The following is a 16103-nucleotide window of genomic DNA, read 5'->3' on the forward strand; positions in this document are numbered from 1 at the left end:
ATACACAATGATAACCATCTAAAAGAGAGAAAGAACCGCTTCTACATCCCACCTCTGCTATATATAGCCCTGGAGCTCAGCCACTCTTCATCCAGAGACTGTTAGATCAGCTCACGGAAAACACTGCAGGGAAGACGACTTTACAGTATATACCCAATAAGCATGTGTGAGTGCCCCACAGTATATGCACACGTGAGATATGGTAAGCGTTAGTCTATGACTGGGTCCCACACACAGGCACGCATGCACAAAAGGAAATTAGAAATGTCTTCAGTTTCCTCAGCCTCCTCAAGGCTTTCAGCAGTAGAAAATGTAAGTTATTGGATTCCTTGCTTTAAGTTACCACAGCTTGCTATTTATACTGAGGAGCAGAAACTCCCTAGAACCATCTTGAATGCCCCGTGCGCTATCCAGGACAAGCATTTTACAAAGTTGAGCCAGAAAGATGCAATGTATTAGTTGTTATTGCGTGTGGGCCAAAGACAAATAGTTTTCTTTCTCTTTCCCCCTCAGTCAAGTTGTTTGAGGTGATCGAGACAGAGAGGACGCTGTACCTGGTGATGGAGTATGCCAGTGGAGGTGAGCAGTATTACGCCTTGGCTTCTCAGCCCTCATAACTGCTGTCATGGTAAAGGGCTTGGTGAAGAGTCATACATATCATACATACATACATGGGGGGGGGGGATTATTTATTTAAGATGTTTGAAGAGGTAGGATTTCAGATGGGCAGGGACTCTGCTGTGCTAGCCTCAGGGGGAAGCTGGTTCTTCCATTGGAGTGCCAGGACAGAGAAGAGCTTGGTCTGGGTGGGAGAGCCAAGAGACACACACACACACACACGGACATGGACACACACACACACTTACTCCCTGCCTCCGGTCAACACTGAGTGTGTGTGGGAGGGTTTTGAGGATGCAGAACTAGAGGTTTCATGGGGAGAATTGTGTTGATGCTGCCCCCCCCCCCCACAAAGACACAGGTGCGTGGGCTGAGGAATGCCTCTGATGTTGTAGCCATACTCAGAAGCTTGTGCCTTCAGGACAGAACTACAGTATATTAATTAGAGTTCTGTTTCACTCTGTAGGCATGAGGAACAGTTAGGCTCACATGCTCCACATACCGTTTTTCAAAGTAGTTATTGACTTAAAAAAAAACATTTACCTCATTAGATGTACTGTCTGAATGTTGACGTTTTTAAACTTTTTTTCCCTTTGAAATATGCGACCTTTAATTTCAGCTCCTAACTTTTGCATTTCTCTTGCAGGAGAGGTCTTTGACTACCTTGTTGCACACGGAAGGATGAAAGAAAAAGAGGCCAGGGCTAAATTTAGACAGGTAAGTACAGGACTTTTCCCGCAGTGTGCTGGATTCACACCCTGCCTGCCTGGCCATATGTCACAAGTCAGTGTCCTGACCCACCCAGGGTATGAGGTGGGGTTATGAGAACTGTGGAGTTATGAGAACTGACAAAACACAGAGCTCCCCTCATCTCTTATCTCTCTGTCACTGACGGTGAAACACTGGGGGTGTGCTGCCTACACACAGTGCTCTGCAGTGGAAGGAAAGGCACACTCAGAAATGTCTCGGCTATAGCTTCCTACTTCCCTGGTCTCACTGCAGGTTCATCTTACTGCAGCGTTTCACTGGGGGCACTGATATACTGATACATCTAGAGCAGATGCTCACACAGGAAGAGGGGACACAGTTGTCTCCCAGCTAGAGATGTCATGTCTACACCTTGTGTCTGAGATACTCTGTGTCTCTAGCTGTATCTTCTCACTCTACACCACATCTCCTCACCACATCCTTCACCCGGGGGGGAGGGGTGTGTGAAAACATTGTCAGGTGGAAGACTGTAACTGTCTGTCTATCTGTCTATTTCTATGTAGATCGTATCTGCTGTGCAGTACTGCCACCAGAAGCACATTGTCCATAGAGACCTGAAGGTAAGGAACCAGTGAGGGCCTGGCTGGGGGGGTGAAGGGGGTGTATGTGGGGGAGAGGCTGATGAAGTCAGGTGGCCGGAGGCAGGCTTTTTACCTGCTCCCATGTTCTCCGCTGCACAATATACTCACGTAAAGCAATCATTCCATTTAGCCAGCCTATGTTATGCTACCACATGTAGAATAAATATTGATGCTTTTTTAATCACGGTTAGTGTGAGTGGGTCGACCTCGGTGGGAGTGACTCTGTTCAGAGTTCCCATCTCCTCTCCTCTGGCGGCAGCCGCGTGTCCACACTCTGCTTCCTCTGTAGAGCTTCATGAATGATCCATGAGGACAGAGATGTGAGAGCAGAGAGCATCCATCTCCACCCTGTGTGTTTGTGTCACTGGGGAGAGGAGGAAACACAGTTAAACTTTAAACACAACACTAACTTTGACTTGCAGAGCACTTTGTTTTTGTGGGGGGGTGTTCTGTAAAGGACCCTCTTCAGGCATCAGTTGATCTTTTTGTGCCTCTGACATCTCTATATCTTATTGGAACTCTACTGTTATCATGAGTCTGAGTTATTCAAGTATTAGCTTTTTCCAGTGACCCAGTTGGTCTGTTACCTACATCTATTCTATTTCACTGCTATTTCTCACCTCATCCTTATGTCCTTACATCTCTCCCTTCCCTCCTGTGTCTCTAGGCAGAGAACCTGCTGTTGGATGCAGACATGAACATTAAGATAGCAGACTTTGGTTTCAGTAATGAGTTCACCATGGGGAACAAGCTGGACACGTTCTGTGGCTCCCCTCCCTACGCCGCCCCAGAGCTGTTTCAGGGGAAGAAGTACGACGGGCCCGAGGTGGACGTCTGGAGCCTAGGGGTCATCCTTTACACACTGGTCAGCGGCTCGCTGCCCTTCGATGGGCAGAACCTCAAGGTCAGCAAAAATACTATCACAAAAATACTTCCATCCTCAGATTCTTTGTCATTGGGAGATTCATAGTCAATGAAACATATGGGTACAATTTTAGATGAACAAGAACTTACAATTTCAAAGATGCCCTCACTGCCTGTCTCATTCACTCTTTCTCCCTGTCTGTCTCTCTGTAGGAGCTCAGGGAGCGGGTTCTGAGGGGGAAATATCGTATCCCCTTCTACATGTCCACAGACTGCGAGAACCTCCTCAAGCGCTTCCTAGTGCTCAACCCGGCCAAGCGGGGGACTTTCGAGGTGAGGGACGACAGCGAAAATGTAAATATTCTACACTTCTTTATTCACGCCGCCATGGCACTCCAGAGCATTTCTTTCCACCCGCCACCTCTCCATCCATCCACCACCCCTCGGCCTGGCATCTGCTCGACACTCTCTTTTTGTGCTTCATATTCTCCCTTCTCTTTATCTCTCTCCGCTGTTGGCACAGTACATAATTCATGATCACTCTTATTTTTTATCCTTTTTGGTTCTGAGAACAACACAGACGTTGTCTTAGTTTCTGTGTTCACATTGTGTGTGCTAGAATCCACCCTCATCCCTCTTGTCACCAGATGTTCAGATGAGCTATAACCTTGCATTGAAAGATGTCATTTAGAATAGGTGTCGGCCTCGTGATTGTACATTTCCTATTATCTTGTAAACCCATCGTACACGACTGTCCTATTGATTGGCGAGTTTGTTTGAAAATGACATTATGCAGACTTTAAATGGCGATTCTGGTTTCAAACAGTGGAGCGTTGCATCGAATCGAAGTCTCTATCCAATCTTTTTCAAGGAAACCACAATTCACTTTATTTGAGTTCAATGATGGGAAAGTGGATTTAAGACGGTTCCTTATGCTACACATATCCATGTGTACGTATGACTGATCATGATGTTAAAACCCTGTACTAAGAGGACCCTGGCCTGTATTACAAGGACTATTTATTTTTCTTTCAGCAAATCATGAAGGACCGCTGGATCAACGTGGGATCGGAGGAGGACGAGCTTAAGCCTTTTGTAGAACCAGAACAGGACATCACTGATCAGAAGAGAATAGGTACTAAACAGGAGAAATACTGCTCTTGTTATTGAGCTTCAGAAACTCGAGTGTGTAGGCAGCAGCAACACTGCAACAGAATCACTCTCAGCATTTAAACACTTTGAAAAGAAAAATAAGAAATGCAGCATAAAAGCAGCCCTGTTTCTGCGAGAGCCCCTGAGAGAGGGTGAGACACATGAGACAGAGAAAGCCTCCACATCCTGCCCTGGATAAAAGCACTACGGCGGGAGAGGGAGGGGTAGAGAGGGCGTATGCTCTGAAAGATGTTCTCTGGAGTGTGGGGGTATTGCATAATAGCAGCTGGGATCTCCGTCAGAGCACATGTGTTAGAAGGAGATGCCAGTCACCTAGCGCACAGAGAGAAAGAGAGGGGGGAGATTGGATGGAGCACATGTTTCACTGAGGGCTCTGTAGTCTAGTGGAGAGAGATCACATGTTTCACTGAGGGCTCTGTAGTCTAGTGGAGAGAGATCACATGTTTCACTGAGGGCTCTAGTCTAGTGGTGAGAGATCACATGTTTCACTGAGGGCTCTGTAGTCTAGAAAGAGAAAAGGATAGATAGCTAGAGAGAAGGATGATAGCTAGAGAGAAGGATGATAGCTAGAGAGAAGGATGATAGCTAGAGAGAAGGATGATAGCTAGAGAGAAGGATGATAGCTAGAGAGAAGGATGATAGCTAGAGAGAAGGATGGATAGCTAGAGAGAAGGATGGATAGCTAGAGAGAAGGATTGATATAAATAGAGAAGGATGCAGAGATAGAGAGAAGGAGGGATAGATAGAGAGAAGGAGGGATAGATAGAGAGGAGGAGGGATAGATAGAGAGAAGGAGGGATAGATAGAGAGAAGGAGGGATAGATAGAGAGAAGGAGGGATAGATGGAGGGATAGATAGAGAGAAGGAGGGATAGATAGAGAGAAGGAGGGATAGATAGAGAGAAGGAGGGATAGATAGAGAGAAGGATGCAGAGAGAGAGAGAAGGAGGGAAAGATAGAGAGAAGGATGCAGAGAGAGAGAAGGATGCAGAGAGAGAGAAGGATGCAGAGAGAGAGGAGGGAAAGATAGAGAGGAGGGAAAGATAGAGAGAAGGAGGGATAGATAGAGAGAAGGATGCAGAGAGAGAGGAGGGATAGATAGAGAGGAGGGATAGATAGAGAGGAGGGATAGATAGAGAGAAGGAGGGATAGATAGAGAGAAGGAGGGATAGATAGAGAGAAGGATGCAGAGATAGAGAGAAGGATGCAGAGATAGAGAGAAGGAGGGAAAGATCGAGAGAAGGATGCAGAGATAGAGAGAAGGATGCAGAGAGAGAGGAGGGATAGATAGAGAGAAGGATGTAGATGAAGAGAGGAGGGATAGATAGAGAGGAGGGATAGATAGAGAGAAATATGGATAGATAGAGAGAAGGATGCAGAGAGAAGGATGGAGGGATAGATAGAGAAAAGGATGCAGAGATGGAGGGATAGATAGAGAGAAGGAGGGATAGATAGAGAGGAGGGATATATAGAGAGAAGGATGCAGAGATAGAGATGAGGGATAGATAGAGAGAAGGAGGGATAGATAGAGAGAAGGATGCAGAGAGAGAGGAGGGATAGATAGAGAGAAGGATGCAGAGATAGAGAGAAGGATGCAGAGATGGAGGGATAGATAGAGAGAAGGAGGGATAGATAGAGAGAAGGAGGGATAGATAGAGAGAAGGAGGGATAGATAGAGAGAAGGAGGGATAGATAGAGAGAAGGAGGGATAGATAGAGAGAAGGAGGGATAGATAGAGAGAAGGAGGGATAGATAGAGAGAAGGAGGGATAGATAGAGAGAAGGAGGGATAGATAGAGAGAAGGAGGGATAGATAGAGAGAAGGAGGGATAGATAGAGAGAAGGAGGGATAGATAGAGAGAAGGAGGGATAGATAGAGAGAAGGAGGGATAGATAGAGAGAAGGATGCAGAGATGGAGGGATAGATAGAGAGGAGGGATAGATAGAGAGAAGGAGGGATAGATAGAGAAAAGGATGCAGAGATAGAGAGAAGGAGGGATAGATAGAGAGAAGGATGCAGAGATAGAGAGAAGGATGCAGAGATAGAGAGGAGGGATAGATAGAGAGGAGGGATAGATAGAGAGAAGGATGGATAGATAGAGAGAAGGATGCAGAGATGGAGGGATAGATAGAGAAGGAGGGATAGATAGAGAAGGAGGGATAGATAGAGAGAAGGAGGGATAGATAGAGAGAAGGAGGGATAGATAGAGAGAAGGAGGGATAGATAGAGAGGATGGATAGATAGAGAGAAGGATGCAGAGATGGAGGGATAGATAGAGAAGGAGGGATAGATAGAGAGAAGGAGGGATAGATAGAGAGAAGGAGGGATAGATAGAGAGGAGGGATAGATAGATAGAGAGGAGGGATAGATAGATAGAGAGGAGGGAGGGATAGATAGAGAGGAGGGATAGATAGAGAGAAGGATGCAGAGATAGAGAGAAGGAGGGATAGATAGAGAGAAGGATGCAGAGATGGAGGGATAGATAGAGAAGGAGGGATAGATAGAGAGAAGGAGGGATAGATAGAGAGAAGGAGGGATAGATAGAGAAAATGATGCAGAGATAGAGAGAAGGTGGGATAGATAGAGAGAAGGATGCAGAGATAGAGAGGAGGGATAGATAGAGAGGAGGGATAGATAGAGAGAAGGATGGATAGATAGAGAGAAGGATGCAGAGATGGAGGGATAGATAGAGAAGGAGGGATAGATAGAGAAGGAGGGATAGATAGAGAGGAGGGATAGATAGAGAGAAGGAGGGATAGATAGAGAGAAGGAGGGATAGATAGAGAGAAGGATGCAGAGATAGAGAGAAGGATGCAGAGAGAGAGGAGGGATAGATAGAGAGAAGGATGCAGAGATAGAGATAAGGATGCAGAGATAGAGAGAAGGAGGGATAGATAGAGAGAAGGATGCAGAGATAGAGAGAAGGAGGGATAGATAGAGAGAAGGATGCAGAGATAGAGAGAAGGATGCAGAGAGAGAGGAGGGATAGATAGAGAGAAGGATGCAGAGATAGAGATGAGGGATAGATAGAGAGAAGGAGGGATAGATAGAGAGAAGGATGCAGAGATAGAGATGAGGGATAGATAGAGAGAAGGAGGGATAGATAGAGAGAAGGATGCAGAGAGAGAGGAGGGATAGATAGAGAGAAGGATGCAGAGATAGAGAGGAGGGATAGATAGAGAGAAGGATGGATAGATAGAGAGAAGGATGCAGAGATGGAGGGATAGATAGAGAGAAGGAGGGATAGATAGAGAGGAGGGATAGATAGAGAGAAGGATGGATAGATAGAGAGAAGGATGCAGAGATGGAGGGATAGATAGAGAAGGAGGGATAGATAGAGAAGGAGGGATAGATAGAGAGGAGGGATAGATAGAGAGAAGGAGGGATAGATAGAGAGAAGGAGGGATAGATAGAGAGAAGGATGCAGAGATAGAGAGAAGGATGCAGAGATAGAGATAAGGATGCAGAGATAGAGAGAAGGAGGGATAGATAGAGAGAAGGATGCAGAGATAGAGAGAAGGAGGGATAGATAGAGAGAAGGATGCAGAGATAGAGAGAAGGATGCAGAGAGAGAGGAGGGATAGATAGAGAGAAGGATGCAGAGATAGAGATGAGGGATAGATAGAGAGAAGGAGGGATAGATAGAGAGAAGGATGCAGAGATAGAGATGAGGGATAGATAGAGAGAAGGAGGGATAGATAGAGAGAAGGATGCAGAGAGAGAGGAGGGATAGATAGAGAGAAGGATGCAGAGATAGAGAGGAGGGATAGATAGAGAGAAGGATGGATAGATAGAGAGAAGGATGCAGAGATGGAGGGATAGATAGAGAGAAGGAGGGATAGATAGAGAGAAGGAGGGATAGATAGAGAGAAGGAGGGATAGATAGAGAGAAGGAGGGATAGATAGAGAGAAGGAGGGATAGATAGAGAGAAGGAGGGATAGATAGAGAAGGAGGGATAGATAGAGAGGAGGGATAGATAGAGAGGAGGGATAGATAGAGAGGAGGAGGGATAGATAGAGAAAAGGATGCAGAGATAGAGAGAAGGAGGGATAGATAGAGAGAAGGATGCAGAGATGGAGGGATAGATAGAGAGGAGGGATAGATAGAGAGGAGGGATAGATAGAGAGGAGGAGGGATAGATAGAGAAAAGGATGCAGAGATAGAGAGAAGGAGGGATAGATAGAGAGAAGGAGGGATAGATAGAGAGAAGGATGCAGAGATGGAGGGATAGATAGAGAAGGAGGGATAGATAGAGAAGGAGGGATAGATAGAGAGAAGGAGGGATAGATAGAGAGAAGGATGCAGAGATAGAGAAAAGGATGCAGAGATAGAGAGAAGGAGGGATAGATAGAGAGAAGGATGGATAGATAGAGAGAAGGATGGATAGATAGAGAGAAGGATGCAGAGATGGAGGGATAGATAGAGAAGGAGGGATAGATAGAGAGAAGGAGGGATAGATAGAGAGAAGGAGGGATAGATAGAGAGAAGGAGGGATAGATAGAGAGGAGGGATAGATAGAGAAAAGGGATAGATAGAGAAAAGGATGCAGAGATAGGAAGAAGGAGGGATAGATAGAGAGGAGGGAGGGATAGATAGAGAGAAGGATGCATAGATAGAGATAAGGATGCAGAGATAGAGAGAAGGAGGGATAGATAGAGAGAAGGAGGGATAGATAGAGAGAAGGATGCAGAGATGGAGGGATAGATAGAGAAGGAGGGATAGATAGAGAGGAGGGATAGATAGAGAGGAGGGATAGATAGAGAGAAGGATGGATAGATAGAGAGAAGGATGCAGAGATGGAGGGATAGATAGAGAAGGAGGGATAGATAGAGAGAAGGAGGGATAGATAGAGAGGAGGGATAGATAGAGAGGAGGGATAGATAGAGAGAAGGAGGGATAGATAGAGATAAGGATGCAGAGATAGAGAGAAGGAGGGATAGATAGAGAGAAGGAGGGATAGATAGAGAGAAGGATGCAGAGATAGAGAGAAGGAGGGATAGATAGAGATAAGGATGCAGAGATAGAGAGAAGGAGGGATAGATAGAGAGAAGGATGCAGAGATAGAGAGAAGGAGGGATAGATAGAGATAAGGATGCAGAGATAGATAGAGAGGAGGGATAGATAGAGAGAAGGATGCAGAGATAGAGAGAAGGAGGGATAGATAGAGAGAAGGATGCAGAGATAGAGAGAAGGAGGGATAGATAGAGATAAGGATGCAGAGATAGATAGAGAGGAGGGATAGATAGAGAGGAGGGATAGATAGAGAGAAGGATGCAGAGATAGATAGAGGGAACTGATGTATTATTAAGGGAGCTGATGTATGATGGAACTACAGCTCCGGGATCTTCCTCACCTGGCATGCTCCTCTCAACGTGATGCGAGCAGCACAGCGGGGGTGGAAGTGATTGGTCGGGAGGCAGATGGAAAATGGGGAGTGATTGGTTGGAAGGCCTGTGTGTTACCCACTCCTCCCCTCCCCCCAGCACTTTTCCTCCTCTGCTGATGGATGGGGCGAGAGGGAGGAGGGGTGATAACACCTGAGCTGGAATGCAATGCTGACTCACTCATGATGAGGTTTCTGCTGCATTTAATAAGTGGTGGATTCGCTCTTGTCGTTATGGTGGAATAGGAAGATATAAATACACCATTGCTTTAAATGAGTCAGAGGACAAAGTGTGCATAATTGCTTATGAATTTTGTATTAACTATGTAGAACACACTAAGGATGTGGGCTGTTTTTGGTTGCTGAAACTTGTGAATAAAGATATTTTTGTTATTACGTTTGTTAACATTTTGGGTTGCAGGATTGGGGTCAATTTCATTAAAGGAATAGTCCCTGAAAATGAGAAAGTTGTTGACAATGGTTGTAGAGGTGAGGGCTGTGTATGTGAAGCCATGTCTCTGTACTGTTCCAGATGTAATGGTGGGGATGGGCTTCTCTCCAGAGGAGATCCAGGAGTCTCTGGCCAAGATGAAGTATGATGAGATCACTGCCACCTACCTGCTGCTTGGGAGGAAGTCTTCTGAGGTCAGAGCAACACTATAGATAGTTGTTTATATCTCTGTTCTAGTGCACAGTATATCCAGAGTCCAGTCTTTTTAACATGTGTTCTTGTGACCTTTGACCCCTAGCTGGAGCCCAGTGAGTCAACCTCCAGTAGCAACCTGTCCCTGGCCAAGCCCCGGCCCACCAGCGAGCTCAATGGCCAGTCTCCCTCCCACCTCAAAGTCCAGCGGAGCATCTCCTCCAACCAGAAACAGAGACGCTACAGTGACCAGGGTGAGACACTCACAAACATTTAGAGGCAATTCTCATCTTTGACTCATGCTTTTCAGCTCAAATGTGAGGCTAAAGATATTCAATTCTATGTAGGCCAGTAATGTTTCTTTCTATATCCTTTGACTATTTCTTCCTCGTTTTCTCTCTCTTCTCCAGTGGGTCAGAATGTTCCCCAAGGGTCCGGATACCCCAAGAGGAGCCAGACCAGCACGGCCGAAAACAACATCAAAGAGGAGGGAGGGGTGCAGCTACGCAAACCCAACACCCCCGGCGGGCGCAGTGTCCCCCCCTCCAGTCCCCTGCTGGGGACCGCCAACAACCCCAACAAGGCTGATATTCCCAATGGCAAGAAGGGTGTTACCCCCGTCCCCAATGTGAGTGTCTGCTATTCCATTCAATTATTGATTCTAGAACATATTATGACACTTGAAGTGGGGATGAATCCCTCATTCTGATTTGATGATGTGTGCTGAATCAGCGCTTCTGTACCACCCTGCAGAATAACACTGGCTCAGGCGGGATGACAAGGAGAAATACGTACGTGTGCAGCGACAAGAACGCTACGGACCGGCTCTCTGTCATTCCCAATGGGAAGGAGAAAAGGTAAGGAACAGGCCGGAATGTTGCTGTGTTGGCTGCCTGCACTAAACCCCTAGTGGCCCCTTTCACAGGAACCCTCCACATGGCATCAGCATTCAACACAGCACCTTCACTGTCCATCCCCCCAAGGCCTCAGAGGAGAGAGCTATGTGTAGTAATACTGTTATTATTGAGAGAAGTTATTAAAGAAAAACACAACAAGGCCTTTAGGGGAGAAATACCATCAATTTCTTGCTCTTCTTTTACTTGCCTTTCTTGGCTCCCTTTTTCTTCTCTTCTATCTATCTGGTTACCTCTTGGTCTGGTTGTGTCCCAGTATAACTGAGATGTCTGCCTGTGTGACGAGTAGTCCGTTCTCTGGCTTTGCCCCCGTGTTGGCTGGCTCATCCAGCTGAGGTACCAGGCCTCTGGCCCTCTCTCTGCCTGCCTCTCAGACTCCGACTGGGCCACACTGCCCCACTCCCACTGCACTCTGGACTTCTACAGGCCCAAGTAAGACGGCAGGCAGGGAGTCCAACTGTCTGTTTGATCTCTCCCCTCCCACGTGTAGACCACCTATTTCACTGTCTCGGGCCCTCTCTAACACACGCAACGGCCCCACATCGACATCCATCCCTTTTATGGACTATCTCTAACCGTTGTGATGGCGACATCTCTCCCTCTCTGTAACCTCTTGTAGGAGACAGCCCCACCCTTTATTATACACACAACTCTGTTCCCTAATCTCTCCATCCTCTGTTTGGTCCTTGGAGCTTTGGTCTGACCCTGGTCTTGCCCTGGTATGGCACTGGGCCCGGTTTCCCAAAAACATCTTCATTAACGTTGCACTTGAAAACGCTCGTAATGTAACGCCTGCCTATGACCACTTGTAGGACACCTAAGTGCGATGTTTTTTTCCCACCCGTGTCACTTTATACACAAAAGATCTCCGCTAAACATAGAATCACATGGTTTATCTTTCTCGCTGTGACCACAGATAACTTAGAACAAAGTTGCCCATGTCTTTGCAATTGATACAAACAAGCGATATATGAAAAGATGCTTCAATTGAAAACCGAGATGACTGCATCAAATTATAAATACAGTAGGTTAAAGGCCTATTTCAATCATATTGAAGTACATTTCATGTTCAATAAATTGTGGTTTATTTTGCTACTGTCTAAAGACTACTGTCTTTAATTTGTCTCAATATACTCTATTTCATGGTGTGTAACCTAACATGTGTGCAATGATGTGGCAAATTATTGATTTAGTGCATTTTTTTCGGGTTAGCAATAGAATAAGCCGCCTGTCATGGATTCCCCCGGTACTGCTGCTCATTCCGTGCACCGGCTCTGGAGACTCCGTCACAATGGCCTTCAGCATCACTGAACTGTTTCATTACGCACACCTGGTTCCCATTCCCCCTGATTAGTCATTGTATATATGTGCCCTCTGTTCATCATTGTTTTATCGGTTATTGTTCCCATGTCCGTTGGTCTGTGAGTACCTGTGCTTTGCTATTTCGGCTTGCGTGTATTGTGCACTAGTTATTACGGGTGTTGTGCATTTGTTATTACGGGTCTCACCCCGTGTAGTGTATTGCGGGTCTCATCCCCTGTATTTATTAGAGGTTTAACCTCACTCTTTTGTTTGGGTTACATCCCTGTGTTTTTGTACGTGTTTGTTTTGGGCTTCGTCCCCATGCCTTTTCATGGCATGTTGTATATTTTGGGTGGAGTATTAAACCTCCCTATTACGAATTCCTGCGCCTGTCTCACATAATTTATACAATGTGACACCTCCTCAATATTTGTAGCCGTAGGTGGTTATATCTCTCTAGTAGCATATCCGTTGTCAGTATTGTGAAATAATGTTAAGGTAAGATTTGAATGGAGAAAGCTGATCCGAGAGCAGCGCTCCCTTTCTTTCCATCCTATCAGTATCAACACATGCTCCAACGATGCACTTCATTCTGCATGGTGTTTTGGGAAACGCATGTTCATATTTGGCCGTTGTAGGAAAGATGCATCGTTAAAACACTCGTAAGCCTAAATTCCATCGCTGTCAGGAAACCGGGCCCTGTCTGGCACTGGCAGCTCCACCACCCACCTCTACCTTGACTATCCAAAACTGTGTCGGTCACTCCATGTTCCCCCACTAACCAGTTTCCCCAAACTGTTCATGTTACCTCTCTCACTTTAATAATAGAACACTTTAGGGAACTACTAGGATTATTCTAAATTAACATAATTAACACAGGTTAGATTTAATTTGAGAGTTTGGGGCTTGGAGGTAAGGTTCTGGTGATATGGTAATGGCCCAGCTGGTGATGCTATGTATAGAACTGGTATGTACTGCCAGGTGTAGTCTGTCTTCTCTGTATCATCTCTTCCCTCCGTCCTCCCTGTAGTGTGGCCGTGTCTCCTGGCCAGCGGAACCCTGTGGTGTCCACCCACAGCATCACCAGCGCCACCACGCCCGACAGACTACGTTTCCCACGAGGCACAGCAAGCCGCAGCACCTTCCACGGCGGCCAGCTGAGGGAGCACCGCACGGCCACCTACAATGGGCCCCCAGCCTCACCCACGCTGTCCGACGACGACGCGCGCCTTACCCAGACTCGCAGCCGCGGCTCCAGCAACCTCTTCTCCAAACTCACCTCCAAACTCACACGCAGGTAGGTGTCAGGGACAACGGCTCCATGCCACTCAATTCAGCCGAGTCCAAGCCCCTAAAATATACTCGGACTATATCGAGCTACTGTATATCAAATCAAAACAACAGGTGTGGACTAACAGTGAAGTTCTTACTTATATGGTTTGTTTTTAATCCTTTGAACACTGTTCCTTTTAGCATCCTGAATCACATTGTGTGGAACGTTCACAGTCCTACTAACAATAGATTGTTCCAAAAGCACTGATAACGTAGCCTGGGTGCCAGCCTAAGAAATACATATCATTACATTTATCTCAAGTGTAAACCAGCAGGGAAAACCCAATTTGAGTTTTTGTCCAGACTGACTAACACATCTCAGGCGGGCAGCCAGGCTACTGACAACAATTTAGGGATGTCCTAAGACTAACCTGACATTAGGAATAGAAATCAACATCTGTCTTTTGAACCTTCTCCTTCTCACCATTGATGATTCCAACCACCCTGCAATCTTATTAAAAAAGGGTTCCAAAAGCGTTCTTCGGCTGTCCCTATAGGAAAACCCTTTTTGGTTCCAAGTAGAATTCTATTGGGTTCCATATAGAATACTCTGTGTAAAGGGTTCTACATTGAACTCAAAAGGGTTCAACCTGGAACTAAAAAGGGTTCTTCAAAGGGTCCTGCTATGGGGACAGCCGAGTATGATTTTGTTCACTAATTTCAGCCAATCAGTCGTATTCCTTCAGCTGTCCTTCCTCATGTTCATGTTTCTTTGTGTTTCCTGATTCTGTTGTAGAAACATGTCATTCAGGTTTACCAAAAGGTAGGACCCCTTATTCCCTTCAGTGTGTGCAATTAATCAACTAAAACTCTCTTTAACCAATAATTAGCTGGAACTGACAAACTAACACACTGCTTAGAACCTTTGTGATTGGTCTCAGGCTTCAAAGATGGGGTATATTCTAAGGGCAGTGTTGTCCTCTTGATCGGTCAGTAAAAAAATCCATAAACAGCAAACAGAAAGCTTGCCACTAATCAATCTACAATGCATGCTGTGGGGACGGGGCTGCTTATGTAGTTGCTATTGACTGGTTTGTTTTTCACAAAGCAATGATTGGTTAGTATTGAACTGTTGTTCCAGGTAAGTTTGTGTGTTTTATGTAGACTGATATGTGTTTGAAAGGTAGACAGATTCTGGTGCTCTGTCCAGTATTGGATTTTGTTGTACGTTTATGGGTTATGCTCGACGGTCCCTGTGATAACTTGGCTGGCTTGTAGCAATGTGATCGACTTTGTGATGTGGTGAGGCATGATATAGATCCCTCAAATTCAACTCTGGACCTCGAAGCCAGTTCCACTGCTTTTTTTCATTCTACCCCTCTAATCACGTACTGATTTTAGATCGGGGACACCAGGTGGGTGCAATTTAATTATCAGGTAGAACAGAACCTGCAGGCTCCTGATCTCCAACTAAGAGTTGAATACCCTGATATAGATTATTCTGATAATAATGATTGTTTATAAGACTTTGGGAACTTAAGTTTGTGGAATATTGGTTTGTGGAGTCATATGTACACTGTTAGGGAACCAAGAGGGTTCTGAAATAAATTATTGGGTAGCTTTTTGTGAACAAGTTGTACTAATAGCAAGATCAGATGCAATTCACAAATTATGTCTTGAGACATCAATTTCTGAACATTTACAAGCGGATGGTCTGGCAGCTCAGGAGCAGTTAAAAAAAAAAGCAAAGACAAAGCTCTCCCACTATACCTCCTCTTCAGAGAAAACCTTCTGTTCCTCAGTCTGATTCAAGACAGGGCTAAGGGAGATTTTAAGCCCGGGGCCAAGCGAGTGTTCATACTTGCACATTCTAAAGTGGACTAGCACCAACTTTAGCCCAGGGCTAGCTGGCCCTGCTCCAGAGCAGGTTAGAAATGACTTTTCGGGGCTAGCCCCAGAAACACGGTGCCAAAATAGCCCGTGTGAAACAGGGTCATTGCATTTTGGTACACCAGAAGTACTTTAATTTCCATTGGAACGCTGCGTTTGCCTTGCAGCATTGCGTTGCAGTGCGTTGTGTGGTGGGTATGTTGGATTTACCTTGACAGAAATGGTAGCAGAAAGTGAATGTTGAACTTTTGCTGCACACGTATCCAGATGATGCTGCGTACCATTTTATGCAATGACGCTATTGCTATGATTGAGACATTAAGCTCAGGGCCCTGGGTCTGAACCCCACCCTGTGCAACTGGTTCCTGGACTTCCCGACAGGCCGCCCCCAGGTGGTGAAGGTAGAAAACAACACTTCCACTACGCTGAACCTCAACACGCCCCGCAAGGTTGCGTGCTCAACCCCCTCCTGTACCCCCTGTTCACCCATGACCCACTGCGTGGCCATGCACACCTACACCTCCACTGCGATCATCAAGTTTGCATACGACACAACAGTAGTAGGCCTGATTACCAACAATGACAAGTCAGCCTACAGGGAGGAGGTGAGGGCCCTGGCAGAGTGGTGCCAGAAATGATGTCAACAAAATGAAGGAGCTTCAGGAGACAGCAGAGGGAGCATGCCCACATCCACA

The 16103-nt window shown here is 46.0% G+C and overlaps 1 protein-coding gene across 31 annotated transcripts in view; it reads left to right on the forward strand.

Moving 5' to 3' along the window:
• Positions 1-16103, forward strand: part of LOC109893916 (MAP/microtubule affinity-regulating kinase 3) — a 33879-nt gene that overhangs the window by 9074 nt on the left and 8702 nt on the right. For 6 of the 31 annotated variants that reach the window (XM_031828889.1, XM_031828878.1, XM_020487118.2 and 3 more), the window contains exons 5-15: positions 514-579; positions 1265-1335; positions 1890-1946; positions 2635-2871; positions 3045-3185; positions 3867-3966; positions 9920-10032; positions 10137-10284; positions 10441-10658; positions 10784-10887; positions 13277-13543. In XM_031828889.1, the coding sequence (XP_031684749.1) occupies positions 514-579; positions 1265-1335; positions 1890-1946; positions 2635-2871; positions 3045-3185; positions 3867-3966; positions 9920-10032; positions 10137-10284; positions 10441-10658; positions 10784-10887; positions 13277-13543 (1522 nt within the window). Of the gene's footprint in view, positions 1-513; positions 580-1264; positions 1336-1889; positions 1947-2634; positions 2872-3044; positions 3186-3866; positions 3967-9919; positions 10033-10136; positions 10285-10440; positions 10659-10762; positions 10888-13276; positions 13544-14314; positions 14342-16103 lie in introns of all 31 variants that reach the window. The other 25 variants (XM_031828887.1, XM_031828873.1, XM_031828880.1 and 22 more) reach the window with 7 other exon arrangements.

The sequence above is a fragment of the Oncorhynchus kisutch genome, linkage group LG7 (assembly GCF_002021735.2).
Source record: "Oncorhynchus kisutch isolate 150728-3 linkage group LG7, Okis_V2, whole genome shotgun sequence".
NCBI lineage: Eukaryota > Metazoa > Chordata > Actinopteri > Salmoniformes > Salmonidae > Oncorhynchus > Oncorhynchus kisutch.